Here is a 26,123-nt window from a genome sequence, read left to right as displayed (position 1 = left end):
AAGTACACGATAAGATCAGGTCTGAGAGTCACAGTAAATGCTGTTTTGTGCCATTGTAAGCTTTCTTCCCCCACTAAAAGCAGGCTGATTTCATTCTTTCTAACTGGCGGACTCTTGTTTCAAAGGCCTTGAACTCTAGGCTGATACTGAAAAGGCTTTGACATGTCAAAGGAAAGCATCTTTAGCTGGAACAAAGCACCTCAAAGCCTCTATTCTCTGTGGTACTCGGCCTTGAAAATGCAAACAAAGGCAAGGCAGGGCAAGGCCAACCAATCACACCCCAGACACAGGCGCCCAGGCGCCGAGAATTTCCCAGCAGCCCCCCGCACTCACCTCTCAGTGATATTCTTCGCGGTCTGTAGGAAACGCGCGTGATCATTCTCCTTCAGAGAGTGTTCTGCTTGGGAGATGAGTGATGCCGACCGCTCAATGCACTGCTTGCAGTTTGCAATCTGCTGAGCCAGTTTGCGAAGCCTCATCACCTTGAACAAAAGAGGCACGAAGATGGTTACACGGGTGGGCTCGCTTAGTGAAAACGTGTCGGGCTGGACCCTCCCGGTGTGTGCGTTTTATTGTATGCGAGTCATCCTTCAGTAAATGTTCAAAAAGGAGGCAGAGAAAGACGGAAACCCCAGTTATGGCACTCTTGTCTTAGCTATTCTTTATCTCCTTGGAGAAGTGTTGCTAATTTGTTTTAAGAGGAAACCCTGACTTGCGAATTGCTTCCCTGTTGATGGGGGAAAAAGGTGTTGCCCAGTGTGAGTTACAGAGGGTCACCGGACCCCTTCCCTCACACAATTACCATAAGATCGTAGGGAACCCTGAAACTTTCTCTAGTTCCATTTTTCAGCTGGGCCATTGAGAAAATAAAACACCTCTATAGGTGCAAATGTGTGCCTTCAGTCAAAACCATTTTCTAAAAAGTTCTTTGCTATCCATGTAATAAAATCGCGATGTAAAAACATTAGGCATCACTATTTCCCACACTATCTCAAACTCATGTGTTAAATTAAGAGAAAGGGAGCATTTTTTTCCCATTGATTAATATTTTTCCTGTTGAACCGATGAGAGAAAGCCAAAAAAAGCACAGCTGGGCCATTTCCCCTCACCGGGAACGTCATTTCCAGGCACTCTGTGCTTACTTGATAACTAAAACTATTTTGATAAGCATTTCCCAGTCGGGATAAAAACGCACGTTTGGTTCCAACCTCCATTCCAACTCCTGATTCCGTCTTGCTTGCAAACGACCCTCAAACGTAATTGACCATAACCTCTGGGGCAGGCCCAGATAAGTCCACGGTAACCCACTTGACCATTTGCTCTGGTGTTTGAAATGTGCTCAGAGATGAAGCCCTCTGGCCAGAAGCCAAGTTCAAATGAGACGGCTAATTGGAATTGCCGTGCGCCTGGTGCCCCGGTGCACACAGCCTGGGACAGGTCTTGGCCGGCTTTATGATCATTCCGGAACGGAAAACAGCCCTGGGTGAAAGGCTAGGGAGGCTCAGCCTCCCTCCACAATTCCTGCTAACTCCGAGAAATTCCTCCTTTCTCCAACTCATCATTATCGTCCCCGCGCAAGTCTAACAGAAGAAAAGGAAGGAAGGAGGTGTCAGGACTTGAGGCCTCTGAGGACTGTCCAATTTCAGCTCTGTCCTCCTGCAGCAAACAAAGGAAATGAATGCTGAATCGTGAGGCATCGGCCACAAGACCGCAGGCAAGAGTGAGAAAGATTCTTGAAAGTAAAGGCTTTAGAGAAATGAACTGTCAAAACTCTGGGGCAAAGAGTATGTTATCTTAAGCCCGGTAAGAGATTTACCTCATTGTATATAATTATAGTGACCATCACCGCAGATTAACTGTGTTCATTAGTTGAATAAAATAACACTTATTTTACACCAAATAGAATTCAGCTGCTAACATCATTATACCCAGAGGTAAAGCTAAGAAAGGCACAGAGTCCAATTCAAGACATTAGAACGTATCCTTAAGAAACTGTCAGAGGAAGAAATATTTAATCACATAACATAAAGAATGCTTTCAATTACACGGCAGAATTGAAGATATGTAACACAATTCTAACAACAACAACAAAATAAGGACCAAATATTCCTTCTGAATAACTTCATGTCCTTTCGGTATACCTAATAATAGTGACCCCACAGATGACAGAATGGAAAAATGCTTGAACTCCATTTTCTTCTTTTTTAAAAAATTTCTATCATGATACTGGAAATTAAAAGCGACATAAGAGGAAAAGGAAGAAGAAGAAAAAAAAAAGCCCTAAATCATGCATAAGTTGAAGCAAGCCCAAATGAGAGCCTCCTTTGAAAATACAGGAATTTTTTACAGAAAACTGTTGGCGTAATTATAATTTTAGTTCAGTGTACAAATTCCATCTGATATACCAGATTGGAGCTTTTCAAACCTGGTGTGTGCAAGATTCAGCTGGGGACCTTTGTTAAAGAAAAACTGTAGATGTTTGGGCCGGCACTCGCATATCCTAGGTGAGGAGTTGTAATTGGCAGGGTGGCAGGAATCCGCATTTTAACAAGCAATGAACGTTTTTTTGATCTGCAGGTGATGAATCGTCAGTATGGAGAGGATTAGCATTTAAAAGACTAAATGAAAGAGGAGAGGACAAAAGAAGGTAGCAGAAAGCATTCCTGGTAGAAAGGGCAAGATAAGTTTTGTAAAACTTATTTCTGTGTGTGTGTGTGTGTTGTTTATGTGTGTGTGTGTGTGTCAGTGCTGGGTTTGATGTTATATGTATTTTTTTTTACCGTGGGTTTCAGTAAAAAGAAAAAGGAAAAGAAAAACTTTTCTAAGTTAGTTCACGAACTATGGTCTGTGGACCATATCCAGCACACAACCTGTTTGTGCAAATAGTTTTCATGGCACACTGCCACGTGCGTTTGTTTATGAATCACCTGTGGCTGCTTTCACACCACACCATTGGGCAGCGGTGAGCTGTTCCGATAGAGACCGAAGGCAAAACCTACAATGTTCATTATCTGGCCCTTTACAGAAAAAAGTTTGCTGACTTAAATGATTCTGATCAGATGGCCCTGGATTTGAACACACTCTGTAAAACACTGTCCTATGTGGTACCACACTTCAGAATCAGACACTGAGTATTTAGCAATATACGAATTTCTTCATTAGAAAACACTTCTTTAATATATTACTTAAAACTTTTTCCACGTTGCCAGCGTTCTTCTTTTTTTCCTTTGGGAAGTGCGACTGCACACTGTAATCTGTGGAATTCACTCCACACTCATCATGGAAATACTCTGCCTCCTTTTGGGGACACAGGCCTATTTAAATCAATTTATTTGCTGTTTATTTTACCTTACAAATGCTTTTTAAAAGTGGCCCATTGTTCTTCTTTAAATGTATTTTAAATGCTTTCATATATACGTAGGGTTCCCATCCCAAAATTGTTAGGTCCAAACCATTGATCCTCAGTTAAAACAAGTATCTCAATCAACAAGGACTGTCCTCAGGGTTTCTATCAGGCTATACAAAAGCCCTGACATGTAGTCCAGGGGAATTATCTTACATTTTGGAGATTCAGAGTACATAAAAGCAGTGACGAGAAGGGACCCTTTTTCTCTTCAGCTGCAGCCTTCTACCACAGGTACGTGTCTGAACATAAACACATAATTGGCTTAATCTGGAGTTTGCTGTCAGCTTTTCCTGTGTTGGCGTGAAATTTATCCCCTACTACTGAAGAAATAAGCCAGTTCTTTCCCGGGGAGTCTCAGAGCTTGAGACTCTCCAATCAGTCTCAGTATAAAGGCTGCTGAGCTATTTATTTTAAAGAAGGTGCAATGGTCTGAGAGCAGGAATTACCAGCATGTGCTAACGTGTGACATCGCCTGATTGGCAACCTCCCCAGTTGGAGGATTTGCGGTGGGTTTGTTTCCTCCAGATCGAATGGCATTGTGATTGGCGCCAGAGACAGATGAGGGCAAAGTCGCTAGCCCTTCTCTGGATTGAGTGTCTTCAGACTTCCCAACCACCAGCCTGGGCACCCTCACTGGGCACCAAGTCCATACTTGCCCTCCCTGCCCAGCCTCTCTGATTTCCAGGGCGTTGGCACCCATGCTCTTCTTTTCTTTAAAACGTATCTCTGACACCCAATGCCCTGGCCAGGGACTTACTCACTGTGAATTCCTGGGTCTGGGATGAACCAGTCCTCGGTCGTGTACCAAAGTAGTAACTCAATGGAAAGCTGAACGGGGCCTTCCTCTCTTCATCTTTCCCAAGTAACACTGCCTTCTGAGATTATATCCCTGAGCAGACGTGCACTTTCAAAAAGTGACACATCTCAAACATACGGACCGTTTTTAAAGTCATATGATCAACTTTCCCATACACAGTACCGGCTTTAGCAAATCTCAGTGCTTTCATCATATTAGCGTCTGATTTTTCAAAAGGAAGTAAACTATTATCGATGGCATTGAAGCCTTTGTGCGTCCCTCCCTAATTTCATTCAGGTCCCTCTCCAGAGGAGAGCACCCTCTTGATGACTCCCAAGCATGTTGATGTATATATGCCTAAACATTATATGGGATTTTTTTGGTAGTTCATCAAATTTTATATAATATTCCTCATTCCCTAAGAATCATCATAAAACTTGCTCCCATTTTTGTGATCTGTCCATATGAATACGTATCACCCTAGTTCGTTACTTTTAATTTCTGAAGACTGTTCCATTGTACAAATGTACAATTTCCTTGTCTTATAAACAGCTTTACTGAGGTATGATTAATATATAAGAAACTGCACATATTTCAAGTACAAATCTGATTCGTTTTCAAATACGTGTAAACCCATTAAACAGTCCTCACATTCAAGATAATGAACATATGTATCACCCCCCCATTCTCCTGTCCCTTTGTAATTCATCCCGCCCACCCCTCTGTCACTCATCGCTAAGCATCCACTGACTCGTTTTCTGTCACTGTAGATTATTAGAAAGTGTTATTTCTAGAGTTTTGTATGAATATACTCATGCAGTATATACTATTTTCTGTCTGGCTTCTCTCACTCACCATAATTATATTGAGATTCATGTTGTTGCATGTGTCAAGAGTTCACTCCTTGCTGGATAGCACTGCATTGTGCGCAAATGCCACAAACCGTTCGTCTATTCATCTGTTGATAGACTTCGGGTCATTTCCAGTCAGGAAATTACCCTTAATATTACCCTTAATATTAACGTGAAAATTCACATACAAGTTTTATATAGACATCCGCTTTCATTTTTCTTGGTAAACACCTAGAATGGCTGGATCGAATGGTAAGTGTATGTTTAACTACTTAAGAACGGGCCAAACAGTTTTCTAAAATATACCGTCTCCATTCTTAGAAACAGTGTGTGAGCTATAGTTCCTTCACATTCCCACCAACACTTGGCATGGTCCATCTTTTTAAGTTAACTATCCTAGTAGGTAAGTAGTGGTATCTCATTGAGGTTTTAATTTGCATTTCCTTAATTATTAATGACTTTGACCATCTTTTCATGTGCTTACTTGCCATCCTTATACCTTCTTTGGTAAAGTATCTATCTATTCAAATCTTTTATCCATTTTGGTGAAGGGGTCATCTATTTCCTTATTAATGAGTTTTGAGAATTTGTAATATATTCTGGATACAATTACTTTATTAAATAAATAATTTATAAGTATTTTCTCCTAGTATGTGGCTTGTCTTTACATTCTCTTAAGAGTGCCTTTTGGGGCTTCCCTGGTGGCGCAGTGGCTAAGAGTCCGCCTGCCGATGCAGGGGACATGGGTTCGTGCCCCGGTCTGGGGGGATCCCACATGCCGCGGAGTGGCTGGGCCCGTGAGCCATGGCCGCTGAGCCTGCGCGTCCGGAGCCTGTGCTCCGCAACGGGAGAGGCCACAACAGTGAGAGGCCCGCGTACCGCAAAAAAAAAAAAAGAGTGCCTTTTGAGGAGAAGTTTTTACTTTTGGTGAAATACAGTATATAATTATCTCTATAGTATGTAAATATTTCTTTTATGTTTCTGCCAGTGTATATAATCTTTGGCCAACCGAAGTTCACCAAGATTTCCTCCCATGTTTTCTTTCTTCTAGAATTTTCAGTGTTTACCTTTTACATTTAGGTATATGATCCATTGACATTTAATTTTTGTATGTGGTGTGAAGTATGGGTCAAGTTTCCTATTCTTATGTGTAGACAGCCTCCCCTATGTGGAGGCTAAAACTCAGCTTCCAAAATTCCCTTCCCGCTCAGTTTTCTTTGCCATTTCAGTGCACACGTTTTTCCCTCCGAAACTTCTAATTTGTTATTTTTATATCGTTTTTTTTCTTATTTCACATCCTTCTTTTGTGGTTTCACAATTTTTTGCTCTTTTAAGATAGAAGTTATTCCTTCATGTATCTCTTTGAACATCTTCTTAACATTTTCACATAAAATTAATTTCAACTGAGGTGAGAAGATGTCTTTGATTCTGTTGGCTGTATTTTTAGAAATTCAAGATCTCTTTATTTGCTTTGGAATTGTGGTTTGACTTTCTGTGTTCAAGGGCTGAAGTCATTCATAATGTTTTTCTCCCTCACCCACCTTGCTTAGCCTCTCCTGTCTGTTTTACAGTCTCCTTCACCCCATCCTTGGGGGTCCTCATTCCAGAATCTTGTATTATCTCTGCATTTCTGAGGCTCCCGTTTTGTGTAGGTATCAGAAACAGTGCAGAGCCAGGCTCCAACCTGGCTGACTTACTCTAGACTCCCAGGCCTGAAGTTTGCTAACAGCTATGGCCCTAGGTGAAAACTGGCAATAATCTGTTTTCGGTCCCTTTGAATGAACTGCGAAGCCTTACACAGCCCATGGCATCAACCAATGAGCCTGATTTCACTTTCCCATACCATCTGGAGCACTTCTAGCCCTTTTACCCCAATGTTTCCAAAACTATTTAGCCATAGGAGTTGAAGGTGTAGCTGCTTTACTCTCTTCCAGACCAAGTCCCAGGAGCCTGCGTCTTAAAAAGCCACCATCATGGCTTTGTAGTTTTCTTCTATTTCTGGCCCATGGAGATGGTTATCTGGTTTTGGGCCCAGCTATGTGTCTCTTTGCTTTTCTGTTTTACTATGTTCCCTATCACGGACATGTGTCCAGGGTAGAGTGGGTGCACGAGAGCCTGAAGCCCATGCATCACCATGGCTGGAACTGGGGACACACACACCCCTTCGCTACTTTGCTCTAGCTCACGAGAGGAGCCCTCATGCTGGGAAGCTACGTAAGGGAAAGGAAGACCTGCCGGCCAGGAAGTTGTGGCGGAGAGTCACTGCAGGCTGAGTAAGGGCCCCCAAAGATGCCCACATCCTAATCCCAGGAGTTTTAAAAATATGTTACCTTACATGACCAAAGGGACTTCACAGATGTGATGAAGTGCAGGATCTGGAGATGCGGGATATCCTAGATTATCTGGTTGACCCCAATGTAATTATAAGGGTCCTTATGAGAGAGAACCAGGAGAGTCTGTGCCAGAGAAAGAGATTTGAGGATGGGTGCAATGCTCAGAGTGATATGAAGAAACCACAAGCCAAGGAATGTGGGTGGCTTCTAAAAGCCAGAAGAGAAGTGGATTCTGCCCTAGAGCCTCCAGAAAGAAAAAGCACTGCTGAAATCTTCACTTTAGCCCAGTTGTGACTGATTTTAGACCTCTGACCTCCAAAAGGTCAGGCGTCAATAAATCTCTGTTGTTTTAAGCCACCAAGTTTGTGGTAATCTGTTCCAGCAGCGATAAGGAAGTAATATGCATATTGAGAGCTGATCCCTGCACACGACCACGTAAAGGCAACAAATTACCTTCCTCGTGTATGTTAATAATTAATTACAGCTGTTTTCAGGCTCTCACGTGCCTGAGAACCCGGAAGACGTCAGGTATTAAGAGAAATACACATGGTGCATGATGACAGAAGAGGAAGTAGATTCTGTACAGATTCCAGGATAATTTGTATGTGGGGGGAAAGTAGCTGTTCAATGCATCTGAGTCCGTCCCTGGCCAGGGAAGAATTGTGTATTAATTTGATAATCTACTGGAACAGCTTCCAGAACTATTTGATTTGACTTCAACTTTTCTGATCACCATCACAGTGTACATGTATAAATATTTTTCAATGCATACAGACAAAGCAGTCTAAAACATTCTACAATATTAGAAGCACCTTTAAAAGTTTGAAGAAAACAGAGAAGAGCACATACATTAGCTGTTGTAATCTGTGTACTAAATACTTGCCAAGTGGATTTAATTATACGTGTCATAGTTATGAGCAGTAATAACAGAGATTCATGAACTGACTGGATCTGGAATGAATGTTTCTAGTTTTAGATATTTACAAAATTGTCTTGTGAGGGTGGCAGAGAAATGGGGAAAATAAAGTAGATCATAAGTATTTCAATAAAAACATGACTAATTTAAAAATAGGATAAAGTGATGGATTCTTAAGTTATCAACATTTCTGAATGAATTTTGAATAAAGAAGAAGATGGCCATAAAGAATATAACCTAAGTTTGTGAATTGCTTTTTGAATATAGTTTACTATAAAACCATAGGAATTTTAAACATACACACATTAGCAAAGAAGTACTATTAATATTGTATATCCACAAAGGGGTATAAGATATAGTGAAACTACAGGAGTTTTGCCACGATGAAACTGACACCTGTCTAAATTCCCTCAAGAGCATGAGAAAGCACTTCATAATTTCTGTATATAAAGTCTGATTGATTTAAACATTTATTTAATACTGTTTTGATTGCTAGGATATAGCAATAAATATGAAATGAACTTTTCCTCTATGGAACCCACCTTCTCATAGAGAGGAGAGATGGAAAACAGTAGCTACAACAGACCAGAGCTCCATGCTGTGCCCTGGAGCTGGGTAGCGGAGCAGCCTTTGTATTGCAGGTATGCACAGGAGACCGTAACACAAAGAAAGGGTGGAGGAAAAAATGGCCAACCAAGAGGCTTTGAACTACGTCTTCAAGACTTAGGAGGAGATTATAGACAATATAGAAGAAGGGGTCATTCATTATTTCCTAAGCTATTGAAGTGCATGGGCGTATATTTTCTCTAGGTAGAGAATACAAAACCTTCGGCCCTAGAAATCGTACCTTCCCTTCTTTGATCTTGGTTCCAATAATTTGTCGTCTTTGCTGAATGATCTCAATAAGAAGATCACACTCCTCCATCAATTTGGCTTCTTGACGTGATGCATTGACCTATGGGATAGATAAAATGGTGAGCATGAATTTGGCATTTGTTTTAGTTAAATGCTCTTTTTTTAATGTAGACTAGTATATTTCTGGTAAATGCTGAAAACATATTTTATTTATTTATTTATTTATTTATTTGCGGTACGTGGGCCTCTCACTGCTGTGGCCCCTCCCGGACGCGCAGGCTCAGCGGCCACGGCTCACGGGCCCAGCCGTTCTGCGGCACGTGGGATCTTCCCGGACCGGGGCACGAACCCGTGTCCCCTGCATCGGCAGGCGGACTCTCAACCACTGCACCACCAGGGAAGCCCGAAAACATATTTTATTAAAGAATTTACTGAGGTATAGTTGCTATACAATATTATATAAGTTTCAGGTGTACAATATACTGATTCACATTTTTTAAAGGTTATATTCCATTTATGGTTATTATTAAATATTGGCTATATTCCCTGTGTTGTACAATATATCCTTGTAGCTTATCTATTTTATACATAGTAGTTTGTACCTCTTATTCCCCTACCCCATCTTGCCCCTCCTCTCTTCCCACTCCCCACTGGTAACCACTAATTTGTTCTCTATATCTGTCATGAAAAGATATTTTTTTATTTGTCTACTTTTTTCTTTTTTTAACATCTTTATTGGAGTATAATTGCTTTACAATGTTCTGTTCGTTTCTGCTGTACAACAAAGTGAATCAGCTATACGTATACATATATCCCCATATCCCCTCCCTCTTGAGACTCCCTCCCACCCTCACTATCCCAGCCCTCTAGGTGGGCACAAAGCACTGAGCTGATCTCCCTGTGCTACGCGGCTGCTTCCCACTAGCTATCTCTTTCACCTTTGGTAGTGTATACATGTCCATGCCACTCTCTCACTTTGTCCCAGCTTACCCTTCCCCCACACCCTGTCCTCAATTCCATTCTCTACGTCTGCATCTTTATTCCTTTCCGGCCCCCAGGTTCTTCAGAACCTTTTTTTTTTTTTTTTTTTTTTAAGATTCCATATATATGCGTTAGCATACCGTATTTATTTTTCTCTTTCTGACTTACTTCACTCTGTATGACAGACTCTAGGTCCATCCACCTCACTACAAATAGCTCAGTTTCGTTTCTTTTTATGGCTGAGTAATGCTCCATTGTATACACGTGCCACATCTTCTTTATCCATTCATCTGTCGATGGACACTTAGGTTGCTTCCATGTCCTGGCTATTGTAAATAGCGCTGCAGTGAACATTGGGGTACATGTCTCTTTTTGAATTATGGTTTTCTCAGGGTATATGCCCAGTAGTGGGACTGCTGGGTCGTATGGTAGTTCTATTTTTAGTTTTTTAAGGCACCTCCATACTGTTCTCCACAGTGGCTGTTATCAATTTACATTCCCACCAACAGTGCAAGAGTGTTCCCTATGAAAAGATACTTTAAATGTTAACTCTTCTTCCAATAATGCAGGGATGGCAAATATAGGACTTACATGTCCACCCCCTATCTTCTTGCACCCCCGGAAAACATTTATTATCCAATGACAGCAGTCTTTTTTGCTAAGCCATACTGAACCTCAGGGTCTTGCTTTTTTAAAAAAAATATTTATTTATTTGGCCACGCTGGGTCTTAGCTGCAGCATGCGGGATTTTGTTACCATGTGCGGGATCTTTAGTTGCAGCAAGCAGGATCTAGCTCCCTGACCAGGGGTCGAACCCAGGCCCCCTGCACTGGGAGCACGGAGTCTTAGCCACTGGACCACCTGGGAAGCCCCTCAGGATCTTTCTTAACACACCATGTACGTAGCTATTACCAACTGATTGAAAACTGACACTTGAAATATATTTGCAGTTCCTGCTTTTCTATTTTGAAGGAAAGTGCAATTTTAGCCTGTTAAACATAAAAAGTTAGAAAAAACTAATATTATTCTTTTATGGAGGACAGATTATCATCAATATCTTTTGGACAAACTTTCCAAAAGCAAGATAGCAAGGTTACATTACATTTATTTAACTTTTCTTTTATATACAGACATGAACTTTGTATTTTATCTCTATAAAAACATCAAAAAGGAAAAGGATGGTTGAATATCTTATTAATCTTATGGCATAATTTTAAATCTTACTTCTGGTATACTTCAGGAAGGCCGGGGTTCTACAATGAAAGCCTGCCATTCTCCTGGCAAGGTAGATCATTGTAGAATGGCTTGTATTTGAAGTTTTTAAGGCTCATTGCATGCAAGGGAGGGTTAAAATTAGCTCATTCTTGGCAACTGGGCTTGGGAAATACTCTGCACGTGCTATTTCCTCCATCTCACGACAATTCTGAAATGCTTATTCACAGACAGAGACCCAGAAATCACAGCTGTGGGAAATGGAGAGAGCATGCGTGAGTTTTATGATTTTAACACAGCGCAGGAGAAAAGCTTGCAGTGTTACAAAGAACGACAATAGCACTGATTACTCCAGTATAACTCAGGGAGGAGACGTGGCCCAGTCATTAAGCCCTTTTGATTAGGGATACTTTCTTTAACTGGAGTAATTTCAGTCTCTATGAATGACACAAACCGGAAGTGGGGTCAGGAGTTCAGAATAAAAATTCACTGATGGCTGTTCAGAGAAATCATGTCCTGTTTCCAGAGACCAGGATTCCTTGAGTTTTATTCCTGATCACTGTAAGACAGGGCAGAGAGACAACTCAAGATACTGCCTTATTGAGGAGATGGTGGTCACTGGCCATTTGCAGCGAACTATGAGATCATGTCCTGTGTCAGATTAGCACACAGACATACTTGCTAAATGTTTCATAAACAAAAGAAAGAATTAAGAACGCACTGATGGACAAGCACAGAACGTGGAACTCAGGCTAATATTTCAAGGGAGTTAATCACTGGGCTCAATTTCTCTTACCATTACTTTTCTGTCATCATTTCTAGTTCCCCTTGAGGCTTCTCAAATAAGTTGAGCTATCTATGGAAATATTTACTTGAAACCCCACTACTCTCGAGAAATTTCTTGTCATTTCTTTTGACTTCAAACTGAATTTAATAACTGACTACAACCGAGCTGTGAAAAGGATGGGATCGTATTGAAACCATGGGCCCCTAGAATGAGCCCTCAGAGCTAAGCTGTACTTGAACATACAATCAAGGTAAATCCAATTGGATGCAAGCTCCATGAAGGGAGGGATCTTGGGCTGTTGTGTGAAATGAGGCATCTATCCCAAGCATCTGGCACCATATTTGGCACAGAATAGGCATTCACAAACTGTCTGTTGAATGAACAGATGGTGAAGAAGATCTTCCAACAAGAGACAAGGTAAAATGAAGTGAAGCAAGTAGCTATCATGATATATTACAAGCACTCAATAGGCAGGTATTGGATTTGTTGGTTTTCCAGGACTGTACAGACACAAAAATATGTCTTAAGTTTTTTTTTTTAGGGGGAAGGGTGTTGATTTTCTTTTTTTTTACAGCCTTATTGAAATATACTTCACATATCATAAAATTCGCCCATTTAAAGTGTACGGTTTGTGGGTTTGAGCGTATTCGGAGTTCTATAATCATCATTACAATCTAATTTTAGAAAACTGTCGATATCCCCTAAAGAATTCCCATACCCACTTGCAGTAACTCCACATTCTTGCTACCCACCCCATTTCAAGGCTTAGGTACCCACTAATCTATGTTCTGTCTCTTTATGGATTTGCCCGTTCTGGACATTTCATAAAAATGGAATCAGACAACGTGCGATCCTTTTTGTCTGGCTTATTTCACTTAGCATAACGTTTTCAAGATTCCTCCAAGTCACAGCATGTGTCAGTACTTCATCCCTTTTTATGCCAAATATTATTCCATTTAAGCAATATACCACATTTTGTTTATCCATTCTCTAGTAGATGGACATGTGGGTTGCTTCTACTTTTTAGTTACTATAAACAATATTGCTATGAACATTCACGTATAAATTTTTGTGTGCGCGTATGTATTCATTCCTCTTGAGTATAGGAGTAGAATTGCTGGGTCACGCGTTAATTCTGTTTAACTTTTTGAGGGACTGCCAAACGGTTTTCCAAAGGGGCCGCAACATTTTGTATTCCAACAAGAAGTATGTGAGGCTTCCAATTTCTCCACATCCTTGTCAACACTTGATACTGTCTGTCTTTTTTGTTTTATTCATCCTAGTGAGTGTGGAGTGGCATCTCACTGTGGTTTTGATTTGCATTTCCCTGATGGCTAATGATGTTGAGCATCTTTTCGTGTGCTTCTTGGCCATATGTGTACCCAATTTAGAGATAAGACTATTCAGATCCTTTGCTCACTGTGTAATTGGGCCATTTGTCTTATATAGTTGAATTGTATGATTTCTTTATATATTCTGGATACAAGTCCCTTGTTAGCTATGTGATTTGCAAATCTTTTCTCCCATTCTGTGGGTTGTCTTTTCATTTTCTTGATGGTGACTTTTGAAGCACAGAAGTTTTAAATTTTGATGGAGTCTAATTTATCTCTTGTTCTACTGTCACTTGTGCTTTTGGTGTTGTAGCTAAGAAACCTAATCCAAGGTCATGAAGATTTATACCTCAGTTTTCCTCTAGAAGTTTTATCTCCTACACTTATGTCTACAAACCATTTTAAATTAAGTTTTGTGTATTATTATGAGAAGTAGGGGCCCAACTTCATCCTTATATTTACGGATATCCAGTTGCCTAAGCACCATTTATTGAAAAGACTATTCTTTCCTCCACTGAAGTGTCTTAGCACTTGGTCAAAACTCAACTGACCACATTGTGAGGTCCTTAGGTTTTGAGGTGGCTGCTAACATATTCTCTGGTTAAAGATATTCTGGGTTTCATAACTCAAAAAGACACATGCACCCCAATGTTCATCGCAGCACTATTTACAATAGCCAGGTCATGGAAGCAACCTAAATGCCCATCGACAGATGAATGGATAAAGAAGATGTGGTACATATATACAATGGAATATTACTCGGCCATAAAAAGGAACAAAATTGGGTCATTTGTACAGACCTGGTGGGACCTAGAGACTGTCATACAGAGTGAAGTAAGTCAGAAAGAGAAAAATAAATACCGTATGCTAACACATATATATGGAATCTAAGGGGAAAAAAATGTATTGCCGGGATTGGCCTCCTGTCAGGCTCCCTACTGTACTGTATGCAATTCCATATATACAATGGAATATTACTCGGCCATAAAAAGGAACGAAATTGGGTCATTTGCAGAGACGTGGATGGACCTAGAGACTGTCATACAGAGTGAAGCAAGTCAGAAAGAGAAAAACAAATATCATATATTAACGCATATATGTGGAATCTGGAAAAATGGTGCAGATGAACCTGTTTGCAAGGCAGAAATAGAGACAAAGACGTAGAGAACAAACGTATGGACACCAAAGGGGGGAAAGGGGAGGTGGGATAAACTGGGAGATTGGGATTGACATATATATACTAACTAATATGTATAAAATAGATAACTAACAAGAACCTGCTGTATAGCACAGAGAACTCCACTTCACTGTATGGTAGAAACTAACACAACATTGTAAAACAACTATACCCCCCCCCCGAAAAGAAAAAGAAGATATTCTGGTTTTGACTGAACCTAGTAAGACCCTGCTAGTAACTCTAGAGTAGGTGCCATGAAATGTGGTATGGAGTACGAGCTCTGCTCGTAGGATGCTACTGAGAAAGTGGAGGAGTATGTCCGTTTCTAAGTTGTCCTATTTTGTAAAATGAGGTGAATATTATCTGCTCTCTCAGTCAAGTGGGATTTTTGTGGTAAATACAATACCACAAGATATGAGGAATAATATATGGGGAAATGACTTACATTATGAAGCCACAGACAGACCTGAGGTAGTATTGTCTGCATTGGGAAGTAGTTTTGTTAAGAGACTATGATTTAGTTTGGGATCTATTTCACTCTCAAAATCACTGCAATTTGGGTTACTCTATGGTAGGAAAGGTGTCTCAGTCACCATCATAACGTGGGGTTCAACTTACTCCAAATTCTGACTCATCCGCGTCGGCAGGCGGACTCTCAACCACTGCGCCACCAGGGAAGCCCTCATCTGATCATTTTAGGTCAAGTATTATCCTTAGATCTTTCAAAGAATACAGATGTGACCTTCCTTTGAAACTGGGAAAGTTGAATCTCTTTTCCCACTTTGATGAAGCTTCCAAATATCTGTAACCCTACCGTTCTTATATTCCAAAAGGTGCAATAAAATGAGTTGAATGCTATCCTATATTTCTAAAATCCTTCCAGTACAAAGAAGTTTTCCACAGTTGTGCTGTTTCATGTGTCACTTAAAAAAAAATAAAAGTTAATGATTTCATTGGACTTCATTTCTTATACGGGCTATTAATTAAAATATGGCAGGGTTTACTGGTTACTTGCAGTGTGTTCAGGTGTTTCCAGTTCCCTGGAAACTGGAAGCTCCTGGTTATGATTTTAGCTTGTATTTCTGATTCACATCTTTTGATTCAGAAACCACGAAGGCTGATGGAAGTGTTTTGAGTAGGGCCAATCTAAGGATTCAAGAAACAACCGCCAAACCTTCTTTTACAGACCTACACTTCTACCTCTGTGTCGTAAGTCTCCTTCTTGGTCCTTAACCTGAAGACAAGGGGGGTGGAGAGCATTAGGAATGCTGGCCAGTGGTAGCAACTGCTGTATACCACCTCTGGACCACATGGAAATAGGGTGCTTATCCCATAGAGCCCTTCACATCGCAGGGCAAAATATAGCTTAAAACTGAGCCCTCTTCCCATTTCAGCCTCCTCCCTGCTACTTTTTTTCTCACCTTCTTTGCACTCATGAGTAAATATCACATCAGCCCCTCATGAGGAGAAATTCGGTCACTCTCACCTCATCTGTGTGATGGCCTCAGCCACGTGCTCACCATGTATCTTCTCTACATCTGGAGTTACAGCTTCCTTTCTTTTCTTTTTTGGCCGTGCCATGCGGCTTGTGGGATCTTAGTTCCCCGACCAGGGATCGAACCCGGGCCCTCGGCAGTGACAGCACCGAGTCCTAACCACTGGACCACCAGGGAAGTCCCTACAGGTTCCTTTCTTGCCGCGAAATGCGTCATCCTACCCACCGTTGTCTCCTAGTCTTTAGTACTAACTTTGTCTCTTTGCAAAATACTCGAAATTAAATTCTTCTAAAGTGAGATCTAATCCCAATTCTTTCAGAACTTATTCTTTCCGGAGTTATCACCCTATCTTTTTTAAGGCCCTAACGAACACCTTTTCGGAGACTGGAAGTACCATAGCCGATGTCACACAAGCTCAAGCCGTGACTGCTCTCAGAATACACTTGCAGCCTTCACGGTGAAAGAGCTACATACCGCTGTTGACCCATTCACTTATTCATTCAAATAACAGCAACTGGGTTCCCACAGTGTATGAGCCAGGATTCCAAGTGCTGGGCATACACTGTGACCCAAGAGAGACAAAGTTCCCATTATCACAGAGTTTACATGTAAGCGAAGGGCAACAGGCTGAACAAGCCGAGAAATAAATAAAAATTTCAGATCGTGACGTGTGTAAAGGAAATCACAGAGGGTAATGTGATCGAACACGGCTGAGAGGAGGGTTGTTTTTTGTTTTTTGTTTTTTTGCGGTACGCGGGCCTCTCACTGTTGTGGCCCCTCCCGTTGCGGAGCACAGGCTCTGGACGCGCAGGCTCAGCGGCCATGGCTCACGGGCCCAGCCCGCTCGCTCTGCAGCATGTGGGATCTTCCCAGACCAGGGCACGAACCCGTGTCCCGTGCATCGGCAGGCGGACTCCCAACCACTGTGCCACCAGGGAGGCCCTAGGGTCTTTTTTAATAGTGGTCATGATCAGACAAGAATTCTCTGACAAGCCTCTCGAGGGATGAAAAGGAACCAGTCAAAAGATGTGGAAAGGGTGTCTGCAGGCACTCCTGATGCTGCTTTTTTGTTTGTTTTTGTATTTAGCAATGTCTTTTTATTTTATTTTTTGAAACATCTTTATTGGAGTATGATGGATTTAACAGACCTCCTGGCAAACATTTAAAAATTCGTTTCTGACCTCCACGTCAATACTTGGGGCCTTTTCACATCCATTTGCAGACAGGCTCAGAGCGTGAAAAAAATGAGCCAGCACCCAGCTGCGGTTGAACAAGACACGTTCCGCCTTCTTGTTGCGGCTCTCGTAGAACCATAGGATGGGGACAACAGAAGTGGCACAGCACTAAGCAGGAAGCGCCGGCTCTGCAGCCACTTAGACTGGGTCTGAGTCCCCGCTCTAGCATCTGTTGGTGGGGCGACCTCAGCCAAATCACTTCACACTTCGAAACCTCCTTTTCTTGTTTATAAAATAAAGAAAATACGATCAACCAGGATGACTTATTTTTAGGATTTAAGATTATAATCTATGTGTGTGTGTGTGTGTGTGTGTGTGTGTGTATTTCCCTGACGAGCAATGGTTCATGATTAGCCAGTGTTCCTGGAGTCTTCATGGAGTGTAACTAGTGTGCATTTCGAGAATGGACTGTATTTATCTTCTATCTAGGGTGTCCACAGGTGTCCTAAACTAACTTTTTTGGGGGCAGGAAGGGTAAAATGGGAAGGGAAATTTGTAAGATACAGAAGAAGAGAGTCTTGCTTGTAGGGGGTTGCTAACCCACTGTCTCCTATTCCTAGGGTAATTTTGCAGCTTCTCTTTGACAGACTCTGACTTTCTGATCCATTATAGCCCAGTGAAAGAGAAACTGGCAAGTTGAATAATGAAGTGAGGCCATTGCTCCTGTCTCACCCTAGTAGTAGCCCTGAGAGCTAATTCAGCACAGGGCCACCGGCCACATTCATGCTTGGATCAGCTGCCAAGAATCAGCCACAGTCCCATGTAAGTTGCCACTGGGTGCACAGTTTATCTGCCTTTTTTAGAAATGCAGTTACATGTACACATTCCCCAGATTAGTTAATGATCACGTAAATGGGTTGGCTATTTTCTCCAGAGCACTTGGTTAGCCAGGCCCAGTAAAAAGTGCCCCCCGCTAAATTTTATGGTGTAATAGTGCTAACAGTATTTCACAGAAAGGGTGGCGTGAAACGGACAATTTATTATTTTGGTCTTGTCATATGTATATAAACATTCAAGGGATCTAATTACATCCACACACTAAAAATTGTACTACGTGTCTGTGAAATGTTCCTTAGAAGTCTGTAAAGTTTCTAAGTATTTCTAAAAACTTGCTCTTTAATTTTTAAAACAAATATATTTATTTATTTTTGGCTGCGTTGGGTCTTTGTTGCTGTGGGTGGGCTTCCTCTCGTTGCGGTGCGCGGGCTTCTCGTTGCGGTGGCTTCTCTGGTTGCGGAGCACGGACTCTAGGCACGTGGGCTTCAGTAGTTGTGCCACACGGGCTTAGTAGTTGTGGCTCGCGGGCTCTAGAGTGCAGGCTCAGTAGTTGTGGCGCACGGGCGTAGTTGCTCCACGGCATGTGGGATCTTCCTGGACCAGGGCTCGAACCCGTGTCCCCTGCATTGGCAGGCAGATTCTTAACCACTGTGACACCAGGGAAGTCCCTGCTCTTTTAATTTGACTTGTATTCCACTGAGATGTTCAGTGCAGGGTATAATGCCATCAGATTTCAGATATGTGTGGCCTTCACATCTTTAGAAATATTTTATGGAACTCTTATAAGGAAATATCAATGGAGAAAAATATCTGGCCACTTCGCACAGGTGGAATTGGACTAATATGCATGTTAAAAACCTCTAGATTTTCAGAGTAAAACCTTTAAACTCCTCTTGTGAAAAGGATATGCTGACTTGTTAGATCACTTCCTATTCATACCCAATGCAAACAATGAAGTAAGCTTAGGAGAGGATGACCCCGATGTGCTAGGGAAAGGAAACTTTATTTCAGGGTGTTGAGCAAAGAAGGGTGCTGGCATTGCACAATTCCACAGGCCACCATTCACTTTGGGTTTTTTTTAAGATTTTTTTTTTTTTTGATGTGGACCATTTTTAAAGTCTTTATTGAACTTGTTACAATATTGCCTCGGTTTTGTGTTTTGGTTTTTTGGCCACGAAGCACGTGGGATCTTAGCTCCCTGACCAGATATCGAACCCGCACCCCCTGCATCGGAGGGCAAAGTCTTGACCACTGAACCGCCAGGGAAGTCCCCACCATTCACTTTGAAAGCACGAGACTGGTGCCCCCGCCAACCTGTGCAGCCCAGGAGAGCCCCCTACCACGCTGGCCCACCATTAGTGTATTCTTGATATTGTACCCCTTTGGTTTAAGACTCTAAACCTTGATCCCCTGAAATCACTACCAACGAGACTGGGGGTTTAAAAGACAAATGTCTACTTTACAAATTTGCCTAGAATTGGTCCTCCTGGCAAAAGCAAAGCTGTACCATGATTCAAATGATGGTGACCTTGAGAAAGGTCAAAACTCTTTTTTGGAAGCTCAACATTGCTAATTATTAGAGAAATGCAAATCGAAACTACAATGAGATATCACCTCACACCCGTCAGAGTGGCCATCATTAAAAAAATCAACAAATAAGAAATGCTGGAGAGGGTGTGGAGAAAAGGGAGCCCTCCTACACTGTTGGTGGGAATGTAAATTGATACAGCCACTATGGAGAACAGTACGGAGGTTCCCTAAAAAACTAAAAATAGAGTTGCCGTATTATCCAGCAATCCCACTCCTGGGCATATATCCAGACAGAGCTATAATTCAAAAGGGTACATGCACCCCTATGTTCACAGCAGCAGTATTTATAATAGCCAATACACGGAAACAACCTAAATGTCCATCAACAGATGAATGGATAAAGAAGATGTGGTATAGGGACTTCCCTGGTGGTCCAGTGGTAAAGAATCCACTCTGCAATGCAGGGGACGCGGGTTCGATCCCTGGTCGGGGAACTGAGATCCCACATGCCGCAGGGCAACTAAGCCCGCGTGCCACAACTACTGAGCCTGTGCACCTCAACTAGAGTCTGCGTGCCACAACTACAGAGCCCACGTGCCCTGGAGCCTGTGCGCCACAACTAGAGAAGAGAAAACCACACGCCACGATGAAGATCCTGCATGCCTCTACAAAGATCCTGCGTGCCACAACTAAGGCCCGAGGCAGCCAAAAATAAAATAAATCTTCTTAAAAAAGAAGATGTGGTATATACATAAAATGGAATATTACTCAGCCATTAAAAAAAGAATGAAATAATGCCGTTTGCAGCAACATGGATGGACCTAGAGACGATCATATTAAGTTAAGTAAGAAAGACAAACACCATACGATGTCACTTACATGTGGAATCTAAAATATGACACAAACGAACATATCTACGAAACAGAAACAGACTCACAGGCCTAGAGAACAGGGTTGTGGTCACCAAGGGGGAGGGATGGATTGGGAGTTTGCGGTTAGCAGATGCAAACTAGTATACACAGAATGGATGAACAACAAGGTCCTACTGTAGAGCACAGGGAACCACATTCAATATCCTGGGATAAACCATAATGGAAAAGAATGTGAACAAGAATGTATAGATATGTATAACTGAGTCACTTTGCTGTGTAGCAGAAATTAACACAACATTGTAAGTCGACTATACTTCAATAAAATAAATTTTAAAAAAACCCTTTACGGTTTGCTGCTATGTTGATATTGCTGCTATGGTTTAACCTCAACAGCACTTTTCTCTATTACTAAGAATATGGAATTTTGAGTCTGCATCCAAACTTAAAGGGATTAGTGTTATTGTATCTTAAAAACACTATTATTTCACACTGTTATATGTCACAGCGTCCCTAACAATCCTGTCTCGTTCAAAAAGAAAAACACCGGAGGAGTGAATTCCCATATGCCCAGGGCTGGAGCAACTAAAGCACCACAGAGCAGCAGATGAGCTGAGGATGTGGCCAGGAAGACGAGGGTACCGGGAAATCTGTGTGCAAGTAGGCTCTACGTCCCACTGCAGACTGCTGGCCAGGTGCAAAGAAAAATGTGAGGATCTGAGGGTGCTTTTGGGTTTTATTGTCCCAGGCAGCTGTAATGAACATTCCAGATCCTGGGGCAGAAGTTAGACAGAGCCGCCAGAAGGAACAATGAAAGGGATTCTAATATTTGAGTTTGTATATAAAACTGAGCCAAGGAGAGCTGAGGAAAAAGCAGACTGTATTACTGTAATTCATCTATCAATAATATGTTTATATGTAATCTTCATCCTCAAATTCTCTCACACCAAAGTCAAATATTTGTGGACCGAGCTGAAGGAGACGAGAGAGAGGAAGAATTGGCCACGTTCCCAGGGTCCCTGTCTTTGGAGGAGAAACTAGAGTACAGGATAACCTTTTAAAATATAATATTTAGCATGTTAACTTAATATTGAACACTTTTCACTAAGACTTTTAAAAGTCCAAGAAAGGCTTTAAAAAAAAAATAATGGAATTCCTTCATCAAGTGCTTTTGGTGAGAAGTAGTGATAGCATGGATAGAAGCCACATGTAATCCAACCTTTACTGTAGAGTACAACGTGGTGGAAAACGATTTGGCCCAGAGGAGACCAACTATACATATTAACTATCCAGATGGGATTTTGTTTTATTTCCACTATGCGATCAAAATAAAAAGCTCCCAGGAACCTCATGATAAATCCTCTTTTCTTGAGGTTTCTAAAATTATGAAGCTTGAACGCTGGATAACGAATCGAGATGCCATTAAAAACAGCAACAGGGCTCCCCTGGTGGCGCAGTGGTTGAGAGTCCGCCTGCCGATGCAGGGGACACGGGCTCGTGCCCCGGTCCGGGAGGATCCCACATGCCGCGGAGCGGCTGGGCCCGTGAGCCATGGCCGCTGAGCCTGCGCGTCCGGAGTCTGTGCTCCACAACGGGAGAGGCCACAACAGTGAGAGGCCCGCGTACCGCAAAAAAAACCAAAACAAAAACAGCAACACACTGTGGTGAGCTAAGCAATAAAAGCCTTCCTATAAATGAAACATAATGGTAACGATACATTAAAACTGTCCGGCAAGAACGCCCGCCACCGCTAATGCCTAAAACTTGGAAACGTCACCGCAAAAGAATTTTTCTCCCAAGAGTAGCACGCGCAACGTGACCATCCAAGATGTTGTTGACGCTGGTCATTCTGCAGTAAAGCAAAATCGTCTAACGAGGTGAAATTATTTGTTTGTTTAAATGTATTTATTTTATTTATCTATTTTTGGCTGTGTTGGGTCTTTGATGCGCGCAGACTTTCTCTAGTTGTGGCGAGAGGGTGCTCCTCTTTGTCGCGGTGCACAGACTTCTCATTGCGGTGGCTTCTCTTGTTGCAGAGCATGGGCTCTAGGCGCGCGGGCTTCAGTAGTTGGGGCTCGTGCGCTTCAGCAGTTGTGGCACGAGGGCTCAGTAGTTGTGGCGCACAGGCTTAGTTGCTCTGCCACACGTGGGATCTTCCCGGACCAGGGCTCCAACCCGTGTCCCCCTCGTTGGCAGCAGATTCTTAACCACTGCGCCACCAGGGAAGTCCCGAGATGAAATGATTTAGAGTGAACAAGGGCTAGAGGAGGCAGGAGTTCAGAACTCAGGGTCCTGAGGAAGTCTTCCCGGGATCGAACACCAGGTCTTTCTTCCTTACTAGCTGTATGTTCTCGGCCACTTGCTTCAACTATCCATTTCTCAAGTGCCTCATCTGCATAATGTAGAAAATACCAACTTCTACCTGGCTGACCAGATGTTCCCCCAGGGGACAATGGCAATGTCTGGAGACATTTTCCGTTGTCACAACTGGGGGCAGGGGAGAGGGTGTGTGAGTGCTACTGGCATCTAGAGGGTAGAGGTCAGAGTTGCTGCTAATTACACATCCTACGATGCTCAGGACAGCCCCCACTAGAAAAGAGAATTATCCAAGCCTCAAATGTCACCAGTGTCGTGGTAGAAACCCCGGGGGTGGACTGCGGTGAAAACTAAATGAATGAGTACATGGAAAGCCACTGAGAAATGCTCGGCACGCTATAATTACTCAATAAATGTTAACTACCACTGTGGTTAAGAAGCTCTGTTTATCTGGAATGTCCATATACAATCAACACTTTATGTTCTAGGACCACGTGGCCTGGGCCAACTACCTGGGGACTTTTCTAGCATGAATCAAAACTTGTATCCTTCATCATCTTTCACCAAAACAATAGCTTTGGAAGCTATAACATGAGGACCGATTCCAGAATTTTCGAGTTACTTTCAAATCCCGAATACAGTATTTCTTAGTCTTCTTGGTGCAATGGGAGGTGAGGGTTGGAGATGAGTCTTCCGTGATCTGGAGCAAGCGTTGGGAAACTTTGCTGGAAAGGGCTAGACCGTAAATATTGTAGCTCTGTGGACCGGAAGGCGTCTGCCTTAACTACTCCATGCCCCCGTCGTCATATGCAAAGCAGCCACACATGATACGCAACCAAATGGGTGTGGCCGTGTCCCAATAAAACTTTACTTAAAACACAGGTGACAAATCAGATCTGGCCCTAGGGGCATAGTTTGCCAACCTCTAGCACAGAGTCTATGGAGTCTGGAGCCTTTGGGCTTTGACGTGAAAGAGCCGCAGGTGTGAAAAATGTGTTGAATTTCTGTGAGAATGTTTTCTTATTTGCATACTTTCAATGAAGATATCTGTAAACTCTGTGGCACTTAACAGGTGCTTGATAAATAATAGTTTTCTTCCTTCAGGGCATGAACAGACGCAAAGACTGAACTCGTAGGATTTCAATTTGAAAGTGAAAACATACTTGCAGTATGGTTTTTACTCTGCCCGCCATGTCCTGCCGACTTCTGTCCCAGTTATACCAAATGCTGCTCTTCCCCTGAGGTGTTTCTCGGACTACACTCAAGTTAACTTCAGTCTTAACATTCTTGGCATGAATGCCGCTGACTTCCCTTTTTGTGTTTAATGGTAACTCTGTTCAAAGCCGTTCCAATATGAAGAAGCAGAATGGAAGGTGTTGCTCATAATTCATTCAAAAACAATAAACTCCTCCCTTCCTTTCTCTCATTAATTACACACTTTAGAACACAAGCGCTCTACACCCTTCCGTTTGGGTTGGGCACACTGAATGGAAAAAAAAAAACAAACCTGTTAATCTGTCATGGGCAGTTGTCTCTATCGAGTCTTTTCATAAAGTTTCTGGAGAGTGCTACTTTCTATGAAGTGATTCTGAACCAATGTATTTGGCAAAAGTCTCCTTTTAGACGTTGTGGTCAGAGCTGAAAAGTAACTTCTGGAAGAGGATGGTTGAATGCCGGGGAGGATGGAGGTGATATGTTTCAGGGAAGGGAAGTCATTTCTGATGGAAAGAGGAAGCTTTTATCCCATGACCTTCCATTACTCATTTTCAATCTTACATGTCATTTCTCATTAAGTGGCATTCTTTTTAGCTGTTGTGCCATGATTCCTGAATAGCAATGGACTGGAAAAATACAAAGTTGGACTCCTATTCAGGCTTGACTTACTCAAGGGTGGATGCCATCTGCTCTCCTGCAGAGTTGCGGAGAACAGGGGTTGGAGGCCGGCTCTTTGGTCTTCCTAACAGTGAGTGAAGTAGACTTGATTATGTCACTGATTAGACTTGCACTTGGAAGTATAACTGGAAAATGTCAAGCTTTGTTCTGGCTTTCTGATATATCCACAAGCACTAACTACGACCCATCTTGCCTGGTTGTTGTCACTCTAGAATACCAGCAGAAGCTGGGAGGTTGAGTTCTAAATATTTCTGATGCCCAGTGTTTACTATTCATATTTATTCAAATACAGTGAAAGGGACAGTTTAGAGAAAACGAACAACTGAGCTATGGCCGCAATGGGGAACATGGATTGGGTGCTATCATTCCGTTTGAGGGGAGGTCTGTGGCTCTGCTCCCCTTGGGGCGGAGCATGAGGCCAGGATGAAGTACTAGTTGTCACCAGGAAATACCAGTAGGGGTGTGGGGAAGCGAGATAGGAGGAAACGTATGCAGCCAGTTAAGTGTGATTTTACCAAGGCCACTGTGGTCAAACGCAGATGAATCCCAATGGGTAACTTTGGGAAACAGTGCAGAATGCTGTTTCCAGCTGATGGGGAAGGAGAAGGCTATTTATCTACTATGTCCCATCAGTGGCTGGTTGAAGCCTGTTGGGGGGTGGGTGGGCATGAACTCCTCTCTGGAATTAACTGGGGTGGGGGTGGGAAAAGCCCCCAGGCAGAGTCTTAGCCTCTTGCAGCTGGAAGCTCTCAGGCCCGCGGACACGGGACTGGTGAGTACATTACGGGCCTGGCACTGACAGTTAGAAAGGAGTGACTGCTAGCTGGATGTTCCTTAAAGAAGAGCTGTCATAGAGGTCAGAGGACACTGGTGTCACAGTCGTCCAGTCTGTCCTATATGTAGCTCCAGTGACTTACTTAGGACTACTTGCAGAGCTAAACGGAGTTTGCATCCGACAGCACTTTCTATCCTAACCTTGGTCAGTCCTAACCTTGGGGCCACAATCCACCTACAAACTTCCATTTGCAACGGACCGTGAACGGGTCTAAATCTGAGCAATGGGTCTAAACTCCAGCAACAAAGTTGCCTGGAAAAGAAAACGCATGAAATCTAAATACATATATTTCTCTCCCTCTCCCCCCCCAGCCCATTAACTGAAAGGTCAGCTGTATTTCTATACACAAACCTGACAGCTGTTGCCTTCTCACCTTCCTACCTGGGCAACAGAAGGCTCTGCTTATGTTTGTCAGGATCAGGGGGCGGCAAGGAGGTGGCATCCTGCCAGGTGGTGGGACCGCTGCTTTCTTTAATTTTATTACCAAGAACAAAGCCCTCTTATTGTTTAACAGGACACTTAAAGGC

The 26,123-nt window shown here is 42.5% G+C and overlaps 1 protein-coding gene and 1 non-coding gene across 8 annotated transcripts in view; both read right to left on the bottom strand.

Moving 5' to 3' along the window:
* The window catches only part of MID1 (midline 1), a 643,355-nt gene that overhangs the window by 47,481 nt on the left and 569,751 nt on the right, over nucleotides 1–26,123 (bottom strand). For all 7 annotated transcript variants that reach the window (XM_022559856.3, XM_089904801.1, XM_089904802.1 and 4 more), the window contains 2 exons: nucleotides 9,150–9,257; nucleotides 334–482 (listed from right to left, as the gene is read on the bottom strand). In XM_022559856.3, coding sequence (XP_022415564.1) covers nucleotides 334–482; nucleotides 9,150–9,257 — 257 coding nt within the window. The remainder of the gene's footprint in view (nucleotides 1–333; nucleotides 483–9,149; nucleotides 9,258–26,123) is intronic.
* Nucleotides 16,246–16,318, bottom strand: TRNAD-GUC (transfer RNA aspartic acid (anticodon GUC)). Its single transcript has one exon. It is a non-coding gene; the product is annotated as a tRNA-Asp (tRNA).

The sequence above is a fragment of the Delphinapterus leucas genome, chromosome X (assembly GCF_059928025.1).
Source record: "Delphinapterus leucas isolate spDelLeu-1000000601 "Yukka" chromosome X, BTC_Dleu_Yukka2, whole genome shotgun sequence".
NCBI classification, from domain to species: Eukaryota; Metazoa; Chordata; class Mammalia; order Artiodactyla; family Monodontidae; genus Delphinapterus; species Delphinapterus leucas.
Note: the sequence above shows the minus strand (reverse complement) of the source record. Positions and strands in the feature narration are given on the sequence as shown.